The sequence below is a fragment of the Mandrillus leucophaeus genome, unplaced genomic scaffold (genome assembly GCF_000951045.1).
Source record: "Mandrillus leucophaeus isolate KB7577 unplaced genomic scaffold, Mleu.le_1.0 Scaffold20, whole genome shotgun sequence".
Lineage (NCBI taxonomy): Eukaryota > Metazoa > Chordata > Mammalia > Primates > Cercopithecidae > Mandrillus > Mandrillus leucophaeus.
In genome coordinates, this window is record NW_012102032.1 from 7,469,422 (window position 1) to 7,489,637 (window position 20,216).

At 42.8% G+C, this 20,216-nt stretch overlaps 1 protein-coding gene across 1 annotated transcript in view; it reads right to left on the reverse strand.

Moving 5' to 3' along the window:
* The window catches only part of TOM1L1 (target of myb1 (chicken)-like 1), an 82,440-nt gene extending 66,790 nt beyond the window's left edge, over positions 1-15,650 (reverse strand). The window contains exons 1-6 of the mRNA XM_011979267.1: positions 15,240-15,650; positions 12,407-12,491; positions 10,362-10,440; positions 2,939-3,088; positions 1,564-1,689; positions 685-819 (exon numbers count right to left, since the gene is read on the reverse strand). Of these exons, the coding sequence (XP_011834657.1) occupies positions 685-819; positions 1,564-1,689; positions 2,939-3,088; positions 10,362-10,440; positions 12,407-12,491; positions 15,240-15,297 (633 nt within the window). The 5' untranslated portion in view covers positions 15,298-15,650. The remainder of the gene's footprint in view (positions 1-684; positions 820-1,563; positions 1,690-2,938; positions 3,089-10,361; positions 10,441-12,406; positions 12,492-15,239) is intronic.
* Positions 15,651-20,216: the final 4,566 nt, after the last annotated feature.

Genomic DNA, 20,216 nt, shown 5'->3' on the forward strand with positions numbered 1-20,216 from the left:
AGGGGAGAAGTACTAGGTACCTAGCAGAAGAAGGTACCAGAAACCTGGATAAAATGGCAAAAGTTATCCTGAGTTTCTTGGCAACCGACAGGATAAAAGAAAAACAAATGAGGGTTATCTAGTTCTCATGGTATTAAAGAAGAAAGAAGAAATAAATCTTTTTCCTGTATTAAATTCTAAGAGGAATTAGTCACATGAATTTTTATATAAGAAAAAAATAATAATACAAAGTCTTCAATTATAGTTCCTTTACAGCGGAACGGAAATGGGCTTCATACAATAATTGCTTATCTGTACCTTGGACAAACTGATATACACAAAGAAGTAAATACAATTCAGTTGGCATAATAAATACAAGTAATAAGACTACCATTTACAAAACACTCTGAAATATGTGACAGTCCTACCAGAAGTAACAGGAATTAGCTCATGGACACTAGATCCAGTCCACAGTCAAGGCTCCACAAAGCCATGAAAGCCACTAGGCAAGCACAACTCTTACAAAGTTGGACTTTGGAAGTAGACAGAACCAATGGGATTAATCCTTCTTGGAACTGAACTATAAGTCACATAGTATGACTAAGCCTCAGTCTCTTCCTCTGTAAAATAAATGTACCTACATCTCAATGTTGTTAACCAGAAAGGACAAACTGTATATAAGGTGCTTACAAATCAGGAAAACACATCAATAAATACAGTGATTGCTGTTGTTACCTGTTCTGGGACCAATGTAATAGTCGAGTTCTTTGGAGCAATTACAGAAGAAAGAGCTGGTGCAGTAGGGACAGATGTTGGAGGATTTGATGAGATTTGAGCAGTCTATGAGTATAAAATATGGTAATATTATTATGTGAATTAACATAGCCACCCAACGCCAAGTTTTCTCCATTCAGCTAACTCAAGCACTCTCAAACAAAGTCCTGCGTACAGGGTATCTGCCCTGAGTAAATCATCAACTACACAACCCGTCCAGCATTTTGTGAAGAATGCTAAGCAAATGAGACGCCCATAATAGAGCAGGTATTCAACAAAAGGTGAATTATCATTTACAATTTAATAAAATGCCCTTTTTTTTTTTTTTTTTTACCCAGGGTTTAAGTGATAAACTGCCATGTGAGATTATTAATGCCTTCTCTTTGGACTGTTAATAACAAATGAGAGCTCAATTCATGTCAAGTCTTTTTAAGCCACAGCTGACAAGGCATCTCCTTCTCCATCAATGACCCTCCTTGGGTCAATGCCACATCTCCAACCTTGGGTGGCGAGGTGAAAGCTCAAGGCTCTAGGCCAGTGCTTCTCAACATAAATGTGCAGAAAAAACACCTGGAAATCTTGTAAAAAGGGAGGTTCTGATTAGTCTAGGGTGGAGCAAGCCAAACAAACTTTCACACTTTAAGTAGCAAAATCCCAAGTCTCGGTTATTCTATGAGATATTGCAATATCCTTCTAATAAATTCATCTTTTTGCTTAAGCTTAAGTGGATTTAGGGTTGTCTCCTGCAATGACAAAAGACCCAAGTGATATACTACTATACTCTCCATGGGTCAAAGAAAGGCCTCCTACCTCTTGTCTTGCTGTTTCAGCCTCTGCTTCTGAGGGAGGAAACTGAACGCCTTTCTTAAGCAGGTCGAGGTATACTTCTTTGACTTCGCTTACATCCACACCTCCTGGGAAACCCTGTGACCAAGCCTGAGTTCAAGAGATGAAAACGTTCCAGAGTTAAAACAGCAACAAAACCAAAACACAATTCTTTTTTTTTTTTTTTTTTTGAGACAGTCTCACACTATTGCCTGGGCTGGAGTGCAATGGCACAATCTCAGCTCACTGCAATCTCCACCTCCCGGGTTCAAGCGATTCTCCTGCCTCAGCCTCCCGAGTATCTGGGAATTACAGGTGCCCACCACCACGTCTGCCTTATTTTTTGTATTTTTTAGTAGAGACGGGGTTTCACTGTGTTGGCTAGGCTGGTCTCGAACTCCTGACCTTGTGATCTGCCCACCTCGGCCTCCCAATGTACTGGGATTACAGGCGTGAGCCACCACGCCCGGCTGAAAACACAATTCTTAAGCTCCTGATAGAAAATGAGAGATCAATAATTATGTACCCCACTCAGAAAGAGAAAGCTACTTTTGAATGCCATGGGCAAAATGCTCATTTTCAAAGGCTAGGAAAATATAAAATATTTTATTTTTATTTTTTATTTTTTTTGAGACAGAGTCTTGCTCTGTCGCCCAGGCTGCAGTGCAGTGGCGCGATCTCGGCTCACTGCAAGCTCCGCCTCCTGGGTCCACGCCATTCTCCTGCCTCAGCCTCCCAAGTAGCTGGGACTACAGGCGACCGCCACCACAGTTGGCTAATTTTTTTTTTGTATTTTTAGTAGAGACAGGGTTTCACCGTGTTAGCCAGGATAGTCTCGATCTCCTGACCTCATGATCCACCTGCCTCGGCCTCCCAAAGTGCTGGGATTACAGGCATGAGCCACCGCGCCCGGCCCAAAATATTTTAAATCAGACTTCCATGCCTCAAAATCTTGAAGAAACCCTAGGATATATACTATCAATTGTTTTTTGCTGCTCTGAATCCAAAATTAACAGATTCCAAAACAACATCAGTAGCTCTTTTTCCAAGTAACCTTGAACTAGTCAGTTAGTTGGAACAGTTTCCCAACCTGCAAAATGAACATACACATCATTGTCTTTCCTATTTGACACAGATAAAATAGAAACTGAGAGGAAAGTAGGGAAATGACTACAAATCTTCAGAAAAAGTGTACCATCCAATGCCAAAAAATTATTATTACACAGAAACTAAAAATAGCAAAAATGCTTTTCTGGCTCAATCCAAGACATATAAAAGATAAGCAAAACAATCAGGAGGTAAGCTGTGAAATCCCTAATCTTAGAAATTTACCATCCCATGAGGTATACAACAGACTTACCTTAATGAAATTCAAGATTCTATTCTGAATGTCTAATGGCAAGTTGTATCTAGGATTCAGTAGCTTAACTAAATTCTCTTTAACAAATTCCTTCTTCACAATCAGAGACTGGAAACTTGGACCACAGTTCTGCACGCACATGTCAATAAGCTAAATTAGAAAAATAAATTAAACATTATATTTATCTGGCAAAACCACCTCCTAAAAATGTAAGGGAAAAATTGCTAAATAATAATTTCCACCAGCATACTAACTAACAAACATAATTTAGTATCTACTAAAATATATGGCAAAATGTTAGGTTCTGGGGATATGTGGAAATATGAGCATAATGTAACAGTCTAGAGGACAGACTTATCGAGGAGCCCCAGCACATCCAAAAGGGAATTAACCAGCAATGCAGAGTACTAAATGCTAAATGCTGAAGGGACGTGCAGGCCAAACATATGAGCTACAGATGGAATAATATCTGTCCCAGTTTACCCAGGGTAGCACAGGTATATTCCCAATGTCCTGTTTATTAATGATGACACACCCTTTCACTTTCAAAAATGTCCTGGTTTGGATGATGAATTACACAGTCACCCTAGCTATAGGTCCTTATAGGCAAGAGTGATTATTTAGGGCTAGGTGGTCTTACAAGACTTTTGGAAAAGGCTAATTGGAAGCTGGGCTTTGCAAAACGGCTAAGAACAGTAAAAATGAGTATAGAGCTATATTCCAGACAGAGAAATTGTATGAAAACTATATAAATGTGGAAAAGTGGGTAAGTTATGAAGGGGGAGATAAGTACTCTGGTCTCTCTCTAGCAGAGGCATCTTGATAAAGGTAAATTGGGGACACTGGAAAGATAGGGTAGATAAAGTCTGTCCAGGTTGTAGAGAAGTTTGTGTGGCAGTGCAAAGGGTGTGGATATTATCTTGAAGGCCCTAAGAAGTTACGGAGGGTCTCTGTTAGTTTGTCACCATCACACCTTTACCCTGAAATTGAGGAAAAGGTTAATGTGTGCAAAGTACTATTCTGGATAGGTTGTCAGGCAGCACTCTGCAAAGGCAAGTGGAGGGAGAAGAAACCTGGAATGACAGAAAGATCCACTAGCAACCCATTAGTTCAGGCATGATATACAAAAGGCCTAAACTAAGATGATGTGGGTACAGGAAAAGGAGTCACGACAGAATTATGAAGGAAGAACTTTGAATGACAATGCTGGTCAAAAAAGGAAGATGACTGAAAGTTAAGTGACTCTCATTCTGCATGAGGACCCCTGTGATGGAAATTTGGAAGAGGGTGTGGTATGGCTGGTCTAGGGGTAGAAATGACGGGCTGAAATTTAGATATTTTGAGTTCAAAAGATAAGGGACATTTAAGTAGGTGTTTAGCAGTGAGCTGGACACACACAGCTATAGTTCAAGAGAGTGAAGGACCAAAAGTGAGTTATCAAGGCTGCCTACAATGAGAAGAGAGGAGGAAGGGCTGAAACACTGGGGTTCACCTATTACACAGGCCAGCGAAAATCCAAGGAAGGCAATCAAGGAGTAACTGACAGAAAATGAAGCACAAAATCAGGAGTACATAAGGCACGCCTTTGGTAAAGTCAAAAGAAAAGTTTCCTGGAGGATGGGGTGTTATACAGTTAAGAATACGCACTAAGGAACATCAGTTCCCTTGAAAAACACATTTGCGATAAAGCAACGTGAGCAGAAACTTGACTAAGAAAGAATGAGCCAATACTGAAGAACTGCATGCAGAAAGTAGATTTCTAAAAGTAATCTAAAAACAAAATTAAATCTTTAGTTTCCATGCTACAACTTCAAATTAGAAAGGTCATAGAAACCATTAACATGACCAGGATAATCATCTCTGCAGAATAGAAGCCCTAAAAATGGACTTCATGCCATGCTTTGTCTTTGTATTTTTAGTCTGTCTTTAATGGAAATACATAAAGTGGCAGCAGGTATGAACGCTATAGTTTTAAAGCACAGTGACCAAGAAGGTAATCAGAAAATACAGAAGGTGAGCACATGTAGCTGTGTGAAACACAGCGAAAACCTTTAAGGCAAAGGAAAATAAAAACAAAATCCAAAACATACTAAGATGAATCTATACTAGTGCAGGTTGTTAAGACAAAGTTGGAAAGTTGAATAATATGCCATTTAGCTTGATGGATTATTATAATGAGTATAATGAGTTTTTAATGGGTGAAATGCTGAAAGGAAACGTGCCTCTAGCTCAATGTGAGTTTACAGAAATATTTCACCTAACTAGTTGTACAGTCTTAGGCAAATACCTAGGCTCCAAGTCTCATTCTCCCTAGGCATATATATATATATATATATATATATTTTTTTTTTTTTTCTTTTTGACACAGGGTCTCACTCTCTCATCTAGGCTGGAGTGCAGTGGTGCAATCTCGACTCACTGCAACCTCTGCCTCTCGGGTTCAGGTGATTCTCATGCCTCAGCCTTCTAAGTAGCTGAGATTACAGGCATGCACCACCATGCCCAGCTAATGTTTGTATTTTTAGCAGAGATGGGGTTTTGCCACGTTGGCCAGGCTGGTCTCGAACTCCTAGCCTCAGGTGATCCACCCACCTCAGCCTCCCGAAGTGCTGGGATTACAGGCATGAACCACCACACCTGGCCCTCACAAACTAATTTTTATCTTTGGTGCAACAAGATTTTATGATAATGAGTAACACTCCCAGGAGGAACATGCACAAAATCAAAGAGTCAACATGAAATGCTAAAAATGCGAACATCTGGAGATTAGCAGTCATGCCTTTTGTGTTTTCCCATTAGAATCAAGAATGCCAGGACTAATTACTTCTACATCACCTCCTCTATTATATCACCAGAACCTCTTTCACCCTCCAACTCACTCAGATAAGTAATAAAACCTACTGTGGCAAATTAAATTAAAATTAAATATGTTGTTTTCACATATTCTGAAATTGAACTTGGTGCAAATGTGTTCAGATAACCTATATTTGGAAATAAGACAAATAAGAATCCATAATCTGAGGTGGGATTGAAAACTCTGGAGCCAAGGAACAAAGAGAGACTGAAGTGGGTGACTCCAGGCTTCACTGATCTCTTGGGCTTAGCTGGGCAAATCACTTATCCTAAGCCTCAGTGTTCTTATCTGCAAAATGGACATAATACCTCCCTCTAGAGACTTGTTGAAAGGCCCAAATGAAACATAACAAAGAGCGTGACACAAAGCAGGACCTCAATACATGGCAACTATTTAGATCATCTTTCACGGAGAACTTCCTAGCAGGACTGAATGTGATGATGAGCTGACCTAAGTATTTTAAGAGAGGGCTGGAATCAAAAGAGATTTTCTCACTGTAAATTTCCAAACCAGGCACAGTGACAACAACCAGGTTTCAGGGCCATCAGAGCTACACCTGGGCCATGCATAGTGCCTTCACCAAGGTGACTACCCCAGCCTAGAGGCCTCAGTCTTCTCAGTCCCTCCAATTGCAACAAGCTCCTGGGGGGACAACCACATGGTTTGGTTTTGCTTTGTTTTGTTTCGATACAGAGTCTCGCTTTGTCACCCAGGATGGAGTGCAGTGGCACAATCTAGGCTCACTGCAACCTCCGCTCCCTGGGTTCAAGCAATTGTCCTGCCTCAGCCTCCCAAGTAGCTGGGATTACAGGCACATGCCACCATGCCCGGCTAATTTCTGTATTTTCAGTAAAGACAGGGTTTCACCATGTTGCCCAGGCTGGTCTCTAACTCCTGACCTCAAGTGATCCACCCTTGTGGGCCTCCCAAACTGCTGGCATTACAGGCATGAGCCACTGCACCCAGCCTGATATTTTGTTTCACTGGTAAATTTGCCAAAGGAGAATACACTAAGCTTCTCCTTCATTATTATTTTCAACCACATAATTTTACACATCTTATGAAACCCCTGAAGCTCACTGCTTAGGGGGTGCTCCACAAAGGCCTATTAACTAATTGATTCTTAGGAACCTGTTCAACCACTTTCCATTTGACACTAATAGTAGCCTCTTGCTGAGATTTATCACAATTGACTCATTCAAGAAGAGAATACTTCCTGGCTCAGAGTAATAAAGCCTGGAAACAAAATTCTGCTGAAACACAAAACTGCTCTACCAACTGATGGTAGGAAATCATAGTACAGTCAGATTCCATTAAAGCCGAATCAAGGTTAACACGTCCATGGAGAACTCAACATGACAGATAACAAAGAATATTTATAACTGAATTTGACAGGCTCTCATCACTTTACATTAATAAAATGGAAATGTCATATATAGGGATTACTTTTTAAAGAGTTTACTAGTAAACTTATAATTGCGTTTGACAGACATGGGTGACTCCTTCTGTGACTAAGTCCCCTCATCATTAAATTTGGCTTATGTGAATATTAAAGTCAGTTTTGAGGCCCTAAGCACACCTCTGCAAGGCAGGGAGTAGTCTGAGGTGAGGTGACTGGACCATTAAATACACCACTTGGGGAAATCAGCATGAAGATATGAAGAGTCAAAGGCCTATTTAAAGAAAATCCAAGGAAAACCCAGGTGTTTTTCCTGACTTTAATGTACTGTGACCCCAAGGATGAAGGTGTATTCTGACTGGTGACTCTTGCCTGTTTTTAGGCACAGGCTTTAGATTCTCTTGTTCGCACACATTGGACAGAACCCATAAGGTAAGGTAGCTACAGATCTGAGGTGGAACAGATCATGGGAACGGCAGCGAGCTGGTAGTCAGGCTTGAGAGATTAGACTACCTGATGAGAAGGAAGAGTGGAAGCCCAAAGAGAAACAGAGGGCCAGAGGCACGACACTCTGGAATAACCCAGCTTCCTCAAGGAGGGTCCCTGGTCCATCGTCATAGCGAGGGAACCATGATGGAAGAAGATATGGAGGCGGGATTAAGAAGCAACCACTGACACATCAAGTAGGCTTGGGCACAATGGAGGAAGCGGCAAACTGTTATGAATGGTGAACTCCTGTAAAAAGCAAAATAATAATACCCCATGCTGAAATAGAGAAGGGGGCATAAATTAGTCTTCTGCCCTTCTCTTCCTTACTCAATTCTCCTAACCTCTGGCACCCTTCAGATATCCCAGATATACCACGAGAATGGCTTACGTGAATATTGAAGTCAGTTTTGAGGCCCTAAGCACACCTCTGCAAGGCAGTGAGTACTCTGAGGTGAGGTGACTGGACCATTAAATACACAGTTTGAGGAAATCCGCATGAAGACACAAAGAGTCAAAGGCCTATTTAAAGAAAATCCAAGCAAAAGGGTACATCTACCCATCTTTCTACTCCCGTTCTACAGTACCTTCCATTAGCCCTTGAGTCTTCCCGGATACTAGGAGAGATGGGATTAGGTGTGTGTATGAGGGTGTGGTGCTTAATCATTAATCCAGTCAACATCTGATATACCTGGCCCTGTACTACACAGGAAGAAACTAAAGACACAAAGGAAACACAGTAGCCTGCTCTTTTAAGAGGCTTGATTCATTCTGAGAAACAAAGAAGTATGAGGCAAGGGCATGGAATTTAGAATCTGAGGACTGGGATCAAATCTTGCCTATGCTATGTAATAGCCATTTTCATCTTGGAAATAAATCAGTTTCTCTGAGTCTCAATTTCTTCATCTGTGAAATGGAGTTAATAATAGAACTACTTCACAGGGTGGTCAAGAACATTGACAGGTGCCAGGCATTTCTATCAGTGACCCATCGTTCTGGGATTTCTACAGAAGTGCCTCACTCTTCTCTCCACAATCTCCTCCATTCTGTGACCTTCAAGAGTTAAGGATAGGTGAGAGGTTCAAAAAAAAAAAAAAAAAAAGGTGAAGGGGGAAAATGCCTCTAAAACTATATTCAGATCCCAACGTGAAGGGTTTCTTTAATGATCAAATCATGAAGACCGTTCATTGCATTTCTGCTCATTCAGTGAGCCTATGCAAGATGTCCATTTTCTTCTACATGTAACTAGAAACCAGGAGCTACGCTCACATATGCCCCAAAGTCCTCTTGATAAAGACTAATGCTCCTAAGGCAGTGTGATGCTGGCTGATTAGTGCCGTGACCATGCACAGTCTTGGGCTGGGCTGAGATAAACAAAGGCGTGCAGAATAAATCAGAAAGCTACACAGCTCACTCTCAGGCAGCAGGCAGGGCTTGCAACACATACTAAAGTAAAAAGGACAACTCACCAACGTGACTGAAGAGGTCATATGGCCAAGGATGGTGGGAAAATGGGAACACGTCAAATAAGAGTCCACACTTAAATAACAGACAATACAACACACAGGAGAATTGCTTAAACCAACATAGAACATTCTCCAAATCATGCCAGGCAGCAGAACTTGGTTGGAATTTAATGAGCTGAGAGCATCTCAGGATTCCACAAAGCTGTTCAAGTGAGGTAGAAAGCTAACAGGGAGGTATTTTTCAAAATTTCAATTCTCATCTTAAATTATGGTTAATTAATACATGCACAAACTTTATTATTATTATTATTTTTTTTTTAAGAAGGAGTCTTGCTCTGTTGCTCAAGCTGGAGGGCAGTGGTGCGATCTTGACTCACTGCAACCTCCACCTCCTGGGTTCAAGCAATTCTCCTGTCTCAGCCTCCCGAGTAGCTGGGACTACAGGCACACGCCACCACGCCCGGCTACTTTTTGTATTTTTAGTAGAGACGGGGTTTCACCATATTGGTCAGGCTGGTCTCAAACTTCTGACCTCAGGGGATCCACCTGCCTCGGCCTCCCAAAGTGCTAGGATTACAGGCGTGAGCCACCATGCCCAGACACAAACTTTTTTTTTTTTTTTTTTAAGAGTTGAGGTCTCTCTTTGTCACTCAGGCTGAGGTACAGGGGCATGATCATAGCTCACTGCCATCTTGAATTCCTGGGTTCAAGTGATTGTCCTGCCTCAGCCCCCTAAGTGGCTGGGGCTACAGATGCAGGCTACCATGTCTGGCTACTTTTTAAATATTTTGTAGAGACAGGGTCTCACCATCTTGCCCAGGCTATTCTCAAACTCCCGGGCTCAAGCAATCATCCCACCTCGATGCTGGGATTATAGGCATGTGCCATCACACCCAGCCAATACACAAAGTTCTTCATCAGTTCACCATGTATAATACATGTTAACCACTAATTCCCATCTCCTGACCAAGAACAATTGATTTTTCAGGAACAAGTTCTTCCCGTGAAATTAAATGCTATTACAAAGAACTAAACTTTCTTTATTCTGCAATTCTCATAAATGAAGAGTTTTAACTCATACTGTACACAACTCTTAGGTAATCTATTAGCTAACCTATTAGTTTTCTCAGAATACTTGCTTCTTATTTTTTACCCAGGATTAAAAACGTAACTATAGCTTGAGAAATTGAGTCTTACTTATAAAATTAAAGTACTTACTGACAAGGTAAGTTGGATTTCTTTATGATTGTAGTTTTTGGAAATCCTTTTCTTCAAAGCTTTCACTGCATCTTTTGGCCTATGGTAATAAATACACTGAAATCACCAATTTAGGCATTGCTGAAAACAAGCAGTCTCTCTGAAAAGCAACATGCATTTGGAGAGAGGAATGGCTAAGGAGAAAACCAAGGCCTTGGTCCTACTGTGGGACCCTACACGAATGACTTAACTTCTTGAACCTAAATTTCTTCACACATACAGGCAGAAAATACCACCTACCCACCCCCTTATGAGAATCAAATAAAATATTTTTGTACAAGTCTATTACCTAGAAAGCACCACCCATGAAATGCACTCATTCCTGTATCCCTCTATCAATGCACAGAACCAACTTATAGGAAATGCAACTTCTGAAACAACGAATGTTACCATTTTAATTAAAACTATTAGTATTTCCTGAGCACCCTACAGACAAGGGGATGTAAGAGGAATTACAACAAACTAGGTCAGCTGCCAATACACCACAATTTTACGTTACAAATAACTATTTATAAGGGTCCAAATTTAAGATTCTCTTTTTGTATTATCAATGAATTGGTATTATCAATGAAAATGTTCCCAGAGGAACTAAACATGGTAAATAGAATTATAGGAAAAAAACCATACACACTTAAAAGTACTAACCAGCTTGTAATCCCAGCACTCTGGGAGGCCGAGACGGGCGGATCATGAGGTCAGGAGATCGAGACCATCCTGGCTAACACAGTGAAACCCCGTCTCTACTAAAAAATACGAAAAACTAGCCGAGCGAGGTGGCGGGCACCTGTAGTCCCAGCTACTCGGGAGACTGAGGCAGGAGAATGGCATGAACCCAGGAGGCGGAGCTTGCAGTGAGCCGAGATTGCACCACTGCTCTCCAGCCTGGGCAACAGAGCGAGACTCCGTCTCAAAAAAAAAAAAAAAAAAGTACTAACCATAAGCACTTTCCATTTATTTATAACCAATAATTTTGATGTTTTCTTTATCAATATAAGCTAGACTAAATCTCTTTTACTGTCAGTTATCACTTTAATATGCACAGGAAAATTACCAGAATTGTGTTCCGAAGAATAACTTGTAATTGACTACATGCAAACCAGTTTGTTCTTCTTAATGACTTTTTTCTTACAACTTCGATTCTCTAAAGTTTAAGAAGTTTAAGGGCAAAAGATAGCACATGCTATAAGAATACAGCTTAAACATGGGTGAGTTGACATTCAGAAGGAAAAAAATTGTCCTGTGACAAGGAGGAAAAAAGACTGCTATATTGTTTCCTGGTTACTAAAGACAATTGCCCAGAAATAGGTCACCACCAGGAGTCAACCAGCTTCTTGATAATATTTGACGGTTTCATCAAATACTGGCCATGGGAGCTGGAGATATTCCTAAAGAAGGAAACAATCTCTCTTTTTCTATCTTTTTTTTTCTTTTTGAGACAGAGTCTCGCTCTGTTGCCCAGGCTGGAGTGCAGTGGTGCAATCTCAGCTCACTGCAAGCTCCGCCTCCCGGGTTCACACCGTTCTCCTGCCTCAGTCTCCCAAGTAACTGGGACTACAGGCGCCTGCCACCACGCCCGGCTAATTTTCTGTATTTTTAATAGAGACGGGGTTTCACCGTGTTAGTCAGGATGGTCTCGATCTCCTGACCTCGTGATCCACCCGCCTCGGCCTCCCAAAGTGCTGGGATTACAGGCGTGAGGCACCGCACCTGGCCTTTTTCAATCTTTTAAAAAGAAGCAATTTGAGCTTCCCAGTGACAAAATTTGAAACTGTTAAAGAAACTGCTAAGAGGAAAAAAATGATAGTGGATTTATAGATACGCTACATGCTGAAGCAAGCAGCTGCCCCAATATTTCAATCTGACAAGTCTTCAAAAGGTAGAGGGTGCCTAATGAATGATGAAAACACTCTTTCAATAACAAAACTGAAACATTTGCAAGAGAAAACGTGCTGTAGTTCTGATGCTTCTTATCAGAGGCAAATACACGGAAACTATGCTGTACTCACCCATCCTGGGTAGTGTTAATTATGTCACAGATGTGCATGAACTGGCCCCAATCTTCAGTCTGAACTCCAGCAAATGTAGCCTTTTCTGCCAAGAAAAAGCTGTTGAGTCTGAGCTACGACAGAATAAAAAATGTCTGGTATTCCTGAAATAATCTGCCTAGGCTGCACTAGCAAGTGTCATTAAGTGTATATTGCCAAAGGGCAAAGTGATTTTTTTTGGAACCGTTCTCAGTAATTCAGGAATCAATCAGAACCCAAGTTCAGAGTGCTGTTGCAGCAACAGTAATGAGTGATCTATTAATAAAGACTGCAAGCACAATACCTGGCCACAGGCCCAGGCCAGGCCAGCTAAATCTCCACCTGCCTGGCTTTCAGACAAGGGAACTAGGGCTTAGTGAGCAGCTACCTACAAGGTGAACTGCATAGTGCTATGTATTTTATCATATGCAATCTCATTTAACCCACTGTTAGAGATGATGAGACAGAAGTTCAGAGAGGTTAGGAAATTACCAAAGTCATACAGTCAGTATGAAGTAGAATTGGCATTCAAATCTAGGTTGTTTGGTCTCACTGTTTGTTTTTAAAAATAATTTATTCTCTGGGGGGACAGGAGGAAAGAATTTTTAAAGGAGAGAAGTAATCTGTTGGTCTTAGGAGCCAAAATATTGGCACAACTCCAAATAAAAGTAATATATTTATTCTCCTATCATCTTAATCTCACGATTCCTTCTAATTTTACCAATTATTATAACTTCAACCAGTACTTGCAAAGACACTGCTTATCTCGATTACGTAAAAACTTCCATTGCATACACTTTTACTATCAGTCTTAATTATTTCAAACTGGCACTGAGTAACTATCCAAACTAATAATAACAAGCATCTAAACTAACCACAGCTGCACCAGGCTGACCAGAATGCTTCTGCACTTGGAACCCTATCATTAGATAATCAGGCAATACAAGATGTTACCTGGAAAGGGTAATGGAACACTCAACATGAATGCGCTAACATCTTCCTAAGAGAAGGATAAGATCCCTAAGAATGAAAACACGGGGTTCTGGGGGAAATGGAGAAAAAAACAAAAAGGATAGAGAAGGGAAAGAAAGAATAAGGACTTGTTTCAGGGAACCCCAAAGTTTGGCTTGCTTTCAATCAAGGAAAAGAACCACTTGAGGCCGGGTGCGGTGGCTCACGCCTGTAATCCCAATCACTTTGGGAGGCCGAGGCGGGTGAATCACCTGAGGTCAGGAGGTCGAGACCAGCCCGGTCAGTATGGTGAAACTCCATCTCTACTAAAAATACAAAAATTAGCTGGGCGTGGTGACGTGCGCCTGTAGTCCCAGCTACTCGGGAGGCTGAGAAAGGAGAATTGCTTGAACCCGGGAGGCGGAGGTTGCAGTGAGCCGAGAGCTACTGCACTCTAGCCTGGGTGACAGAGCGACACTCAAAAAAAAAAAAAGCAAAAAACAAAAAACAAACAAAACTTGAATTTGGCACCAAATGGACAAAGCTTATCTTCCTAGAAAACTCCCATTCACCCTTCAAAAGCCACAGTAGAATTCATTTCTCCCTTTCGGTAAGTTTTGTGTGTTTTGCATTTTCTTGCATTGCAAAGGTGCCGCACAAAACCGTGCCGTCTTCCCTACAAGAAAATGAGTTCCCTCAGGTTTGAGATCACGTCTCACCTTGGCCTCACCAGTGCCTGATCCAGGTCCAGACACATAGCTGACAGTTAGTCCATGTTTACAGAATTAAAAAATTAAGCAGATGAACTGCTGAAGTTTCTTTTGCCTATGAAGATACAGTCGGAACCCATTTCTGCTCAGGGTTCATTCTAATATCCAACAAAGCACAGCCATCAAGGGAAAGCATCTCCTCAATGGTAGCTACTCTGACCATTTTATAAGGATGTGTAAACTAAGGTTCTGTTTAAGTGGTGTGTTCCGTGTCACGGCAGTTAGTAGAGCTGTGAGCTAAATTTTCCAAATCTCGGCCTCTTTACTACAACTACTAGGTTCTCAAGATTTCATCACCCCACTAAGTTCCTGACATCATCACACTTTGCCTGGCATTAATATGCACTCGTGCCACACCCAATTCCCAAGGGAGGAATCAGGGAAAAGAGGGAGCAGTGAGCTGGTGCTTGTAAGAGTCCAATCACTGGCTTCTACATACATCATGCAAGGTACATTCGGAGGAGAAATCTTTTAGGTGGATGCCGGTGTAGTCCCTAGCGGCCTGCAAGAGACCTCCGTGCCCCCAGATGGCTCCTCTGTTCCCCTCCTCTTCACTCCAATGCCAAGCATTTTCATTCTCTTTGTTTACCCATTAAAGCAATCCAGGTTGTATAAGCTTGGCACTATTGAAAACTGGTTTGGGGAGACCTGCCCCTCACAGTAAGGTCACATCACTTAGTCTCCCAGAGCCTCCTCTTCTGATCTGTAAAACGGGCATAACAATACCGTGCCCTAGAGAGTGTGCGTTTAGGAATAACTTTCCCCTGGTCGAGAAGTTTCTGGTGTCTCCTCGTGGAGGCCCAAATACTCCATGCCTGACTCCCGCGGTTCACCTGTTTGGTTCCACTCCCCAGGAGGCATCGAAAGGAAGGTACATTTTTGAGGACTGCGGGTTCTAGAGTGAGTTGGCCAAGAAGGAAACGGACGAAAGGGGGCCGGGTGGAATGCGGGTGCCCTGGGAAAGTTGCTGGGGGAGGGGAAGGATTTTCTCCAAGTTGGACTAACTCCGTCCTCTGCAGGCCGAGAATGGATCAAGCAGGAAAGGATCCCACGGTCCCCTGCCTGCCTGGGCGTCTCTCCCCGCGCCTCCTTACCTATGAGGTGGCCCACGGAGGTCGCGTAGGGATCCCGGTGACTCTTGCCAAACGCCATGGTAGCTCCAGAGGGCCGGGCCCAGGAAATCCGCCTCCACCGCTCTCTGGCTCCCGACTCCACCCGCTCGGTACCCTTGGCTCCTCCTCTTCGCCCGAGCGCTTCCCTGGCTCTGGCGGAGGCGGTGCGTTGTGCGCTGCCGCTGCGGGGCGCGGGTACCGAGCGTGAGGAGCGGGGCGCGGGGCAGGGACGCTAGGGCGGGGCTTCGGGACGCCCCGCGCACCTGCAGCGCGCCCTGCGGGACCGGCAAGGAGGCGTCGCTGCCCGCTGCAGGTGGTACAGGCGGGCAGCGGTGGGCGTATGGAGCCTGCGAGAGTGGCGCGGCCGCCCGCTCGGATCCCAGGTGGGCTTTTCGCCCCGCGCAGGAGGAGCAGGAAGCCCAATCTCCAGCTTGGGAAGTAGAGACCCAGGCTTTGATCCCGCCGCTTGCTAGGCAGATTGTCACTCTTCTCTGCGCCTCTTTGGCTGCCCTTGGTAGACCAAAGATAATAAGGGGTTAATAACACAAATTCAGAATTGTGAGAATTAAGGGAAGGACGTAAACCGATTAGGTCGGTGTCTGGTACCCACAAAATAGTTAACCACTGAATAAATTGAATAACTAGAAATGTTTACCCTCGACCTGCCTTCGCCCTACAGATGCGGGAGGGGAGGTGTGCGCCCTGCCCTTTGAAGCTGTAGGTGATGTCTAGGAGGAAGGATTGGGTTCGAAGTTAGGGCTTCCCAGGAGCAGGCCCTCTTTGTCTCTCTCCTGTTTCCTCGAGGGACCACAGGGCGCCGCCACGCAGGCTCTTGTTTTCTAACCCCACTTTCTGGGAGCCGTGTTTTCCAGCCTGATTCTAAAAATGGAGGAGGGGCTTTCCGTTTCCTCTGGCAAGGAGGATGCTTGGTTTTAGGCCTGAGTTTCAGAAGCCCAACACCTTTCCAGCTGCCCTTTCGGAACCAGAATTTATTTCTTATTCCTTTGCATTCAATTAACATTGAACTGGCGATGTTAACAATCTCCAGCTGCCAGAGAGTGATGCGTCCCTAGGCCATGTCAGATAGCCATAGATGAGCTCCTGGTGCTTGTAGATCCTGTTTCCTGTAGTCTAACTGGCACCCATTTCAAGTCTGTTTTTTAGCCCTGGATATGGTGACTAGGGAGACGAAGGGGACCTGTTTTGACTTATGTCCGTGGTCTTGTGAATTTTAATATAGAGATCAAAACCAATTGCCATGCACTCCAAGAGGCTAACATTTAATTATTTATCTCGAACTCAATTATTTATAGTTTTTCTTGACCGAAGTGAGCCAAAACCTGGGATTCTAAAATCTGGAATGAAATATTCTTGTTGTGATGATATTTCTCATAATGGGATTTGTCTCATCTGTAACTAATATTCTCCACCTGCCTATTCAGGGCGAGTAACTATTTCAGATGGTGCCATTTATCAACTTCCTTAGTCATCACTACAGCCTCTGCTGACACTGTTGAAACCCTCTTTTGTGACATCACCAACCTAATCTGTATTCCATGCTACAGCCTCTAGCAAAGTGTTTTGCCTTTTCTGCAACCTACAATCAACCTACAATCTCTGAAAAAGAAAGCCAATTTTAGCTTAGGACAATGTTGGTGTCAGTGGCCTTCCATCAGATAATGAGAACTAGGAAGGAACCAAGCATCCAGAGAGATAGATTTTTAACATACTTCTATGTGGGAGATTTTTCTTTTCTTCTTCTTCTTTTTTTTTTTTTTCTCCTATGTCTGCTTTCCTTACATGACAGGACTCAGGCACTGAGAAAGAGGAGAAACAGTAGCAAGAAGTATCTTCTGGACTTGATGCTTGGGTGAACAGAACCCAGGTTGATGAGTACTACCTGTGTTCTATCTCAGCAATGCCTGGCGGAAGTTTTTCTCTCTCCCTGTGCCCTCCAGGGTGTTATGGTGGTTGTTGCAGCTTTCTTGTGTACTCTGTTCCTTTCTCCATGACCCCTCTTCTCTCCAGGCATGAAAATCCACATGGTTAATGTTAGTAAAGTCTAGCAGCGGGGACAATAGAATTCACAACTAAGTTGAGGTCAAAGAAGGAGCGGAATCCCACAGGGGTAAAATGACACCAGGAGTAAAATCTTACCACAATTTCAATTCCAAGAACACTTAGTAAACATTTATTTATGTAAACTGTGCTAAGTGTCTGCAACTAGAAATCTATCTTAATCTTCACAGTCCTGGGAGGTGGGTAGTATTAACCTCATTTTTACAAATATGTAATCTGAGATTCAGAAAGATCAAGCTCATAAATGGCTTGACTAAAGTTTGACTCATGGCTGCCTGGTTCCAAAGCCTATATTATTGTCACTAGGTGAATCTGTTTATTGACCCTGATGTGTTACTTTTTTAAAGGATCCGCTTGATTCAGTGCGAGACCTCTTAAAGAATACAGGAACAGGGGAAGTCATATACTTTGCTGGCACAAAGTTCTACTTTTTTTCTGTTCTTGTTCAATAGTGAATATTTTCTGTGCTAGAACTATATGCCAGATATGTTCTAAACATATTACATGCGTTATCTCATTTAATCACATAATAACGTTGAGACCAGTACCATTATTACTTTTTATTTCATATTAGAAAACCGAAGTAATGGCTGGACACGGTGGCTCACACCTGTAATCCTAGCACTTTGGGAGGCTGAGGCGGGCAGATCACCAGAGATCAGGAGTTTGAGACCAGCCTGGCCAACATGGTCAAACCCTGTCTTTACTAAAAATACAAAAATTAGCTGGGCATGGTAGTGGGCAACTGTAATTCCAGCTACACGGGAGGCTGAGGCAGGAGAATTGTTTGAACTCAAGAGGCGGAGATTGCAGTGAGATGAGATCGTGCCACTGCTCTCCAGCCTGGGCAACAGAGTGACTCTGTCTCAAGAAAAAAAAGAGAAAAAAAAAAAGGAAATAATTTTTCACGTAGTCACATTGCTAGGGAAGGACTGTCTAATTCCAGAACCTGTGACTTGAACAGCTGTGCTATCATCTTTCATGGTAGAGCTCTAGATGGTAGGTGGTGCCTTTCACTAGTTCACATTTTGAAAGAAGTGGGTTCTAGGGGGCAGTGTCTATAGAATGAAGTGACTGAATTTGGCAAGTACACCTGTGTAGAAGACAAAGATAACCCACCATCACGATTCTTGCAGCTAAGAGATTTTTGCCTTCTCATTTGATTGTTGTGTGTGTGTGTTTGTGTTTGAGGTGGAGTTTCACTCTTCTTACCCAGGCTGGAGTGCAATGGCGCAATCTCAGCTCACCACAACCTTTGCCTCCAGATTCAAGCAATTCTCCTGCCTCAGTCTCCCTAGTAGCTGGGATTACAGTCATGTGCCACCATGTCCGGCTAATTTTGTATTTTTAGTTAGAGAAGGTGTTTCTCCATGTTGGTCAGGCTGGTCTCGAACTCCTGACCTCACGTGATCCACCCTCTTCAGCCTCCCAAACTGCTGGGATTACAGGCGTGGGCCACCGCACCAGGCCTGTTCCTTGTTTTAATATTTAAATGTGCTCCCTATAACCCTCCCCTTAGTATATCCACTAGCCTTCTCATTATCCTTCTCTTTTTCCATGGGTCTAGTTCCAAACACTACCTACTCTCTGCCCCAACTCTCCCACTATAAAAATGAACTTTCATAACTATGTGATCTTCAGCTTTAATAGTCATCCCCATCATCTTTGACCCTCTGCACCACTCATGTGATGGCCTTTCGTTATTAGCCAGCCTTATCTTTCAGGGCACTTCTCTATCCCACTTTTTTTTTTTTCCTCGCTCTCTCTGACTGCTAATTCTCAGTGATCTTCATTTGATTCCATTTTTCTCTCCATTCTGCTAGACCTAAGTGAGTCTCCCCATACTTCCAAGGTCCGCCTTTTTCTCTTTCTGCATTTCTGTCATCCCACCTTCTCCTTGTCCCTTCTTTATGAAGTCTTTTCTGACAACTCCCAGAAGAATTGAACCCTTCTTTCCTGTCCCAGGTACAAATTTCTGTCTTATAGTCCACAACACATTATATCACTGATTTGTTTAAAAATCTGTTCCCTGCCTCCTAGATATAGGTCCCACAAAGGAAAAGGACCCATTTGTAGGACTTGGTGTCCTGACACTCAACAGCCCTTAAGGGATTTTTTTTTTTTTTTTTTTCTGAGACAGAGTTTCACTTTGTCACCCAGGCTGGAGTGCTGTAGCACAATCTCAGCTCACTGCAACCTCTGCCTCCCAGGCTCAAGCGATTCTTCTGCCTCAGTCTCCCAAGTACCTGGGATTACAGGCACACGCCCCCACGCCTGGCTAATTTTTGTATTTTTATTAGAGACAGAGTTTCACCATGTTGGCCAGGCTGGTCTCGAACTCCTGACCTCAAGTGATCCTCCCACCTTGGTCCCCCAAAGTGCTGGGATTACAGGCATGAGCCAATATCCCCAGCCTAAGGTATGTTTATTGTACATATTAATGAATGGCTCTTCAAAATCTTAAGTTGTTCTGTCCTTCCTGATATCCAGCCCTTAATTCCCTCCTGGATGCCTTGTTGAAACTTGAACTCAGTATGTCTAGAATTATACTCATCCTCTTTCTCCGTTATCTCAATATCCTACCTTACTTGTTTTGACTGTAGCAGTCATTCTCAACCATATGCATAGAAATTCCTGGGTTGCTGTAAAGACTGATGATATCTGGGTCCCACCTCAGAGATTCTGATTTAACTTGTCTTGGATGCCTCAAGGTCATAAAGAATTTTAAAGGTCCCTGGATGTGCTAATGGTACCATAAATTCCCAAACAGAAAATCTTGAAGTTATCCCCAACTTTCATTTCAGTCAGTTCTGGATTTCTCTATGTTCTTCTTTACCTCTCTTTCTCTTTGCTTTTTCTTTTCTGTGGACACTGTCTGTC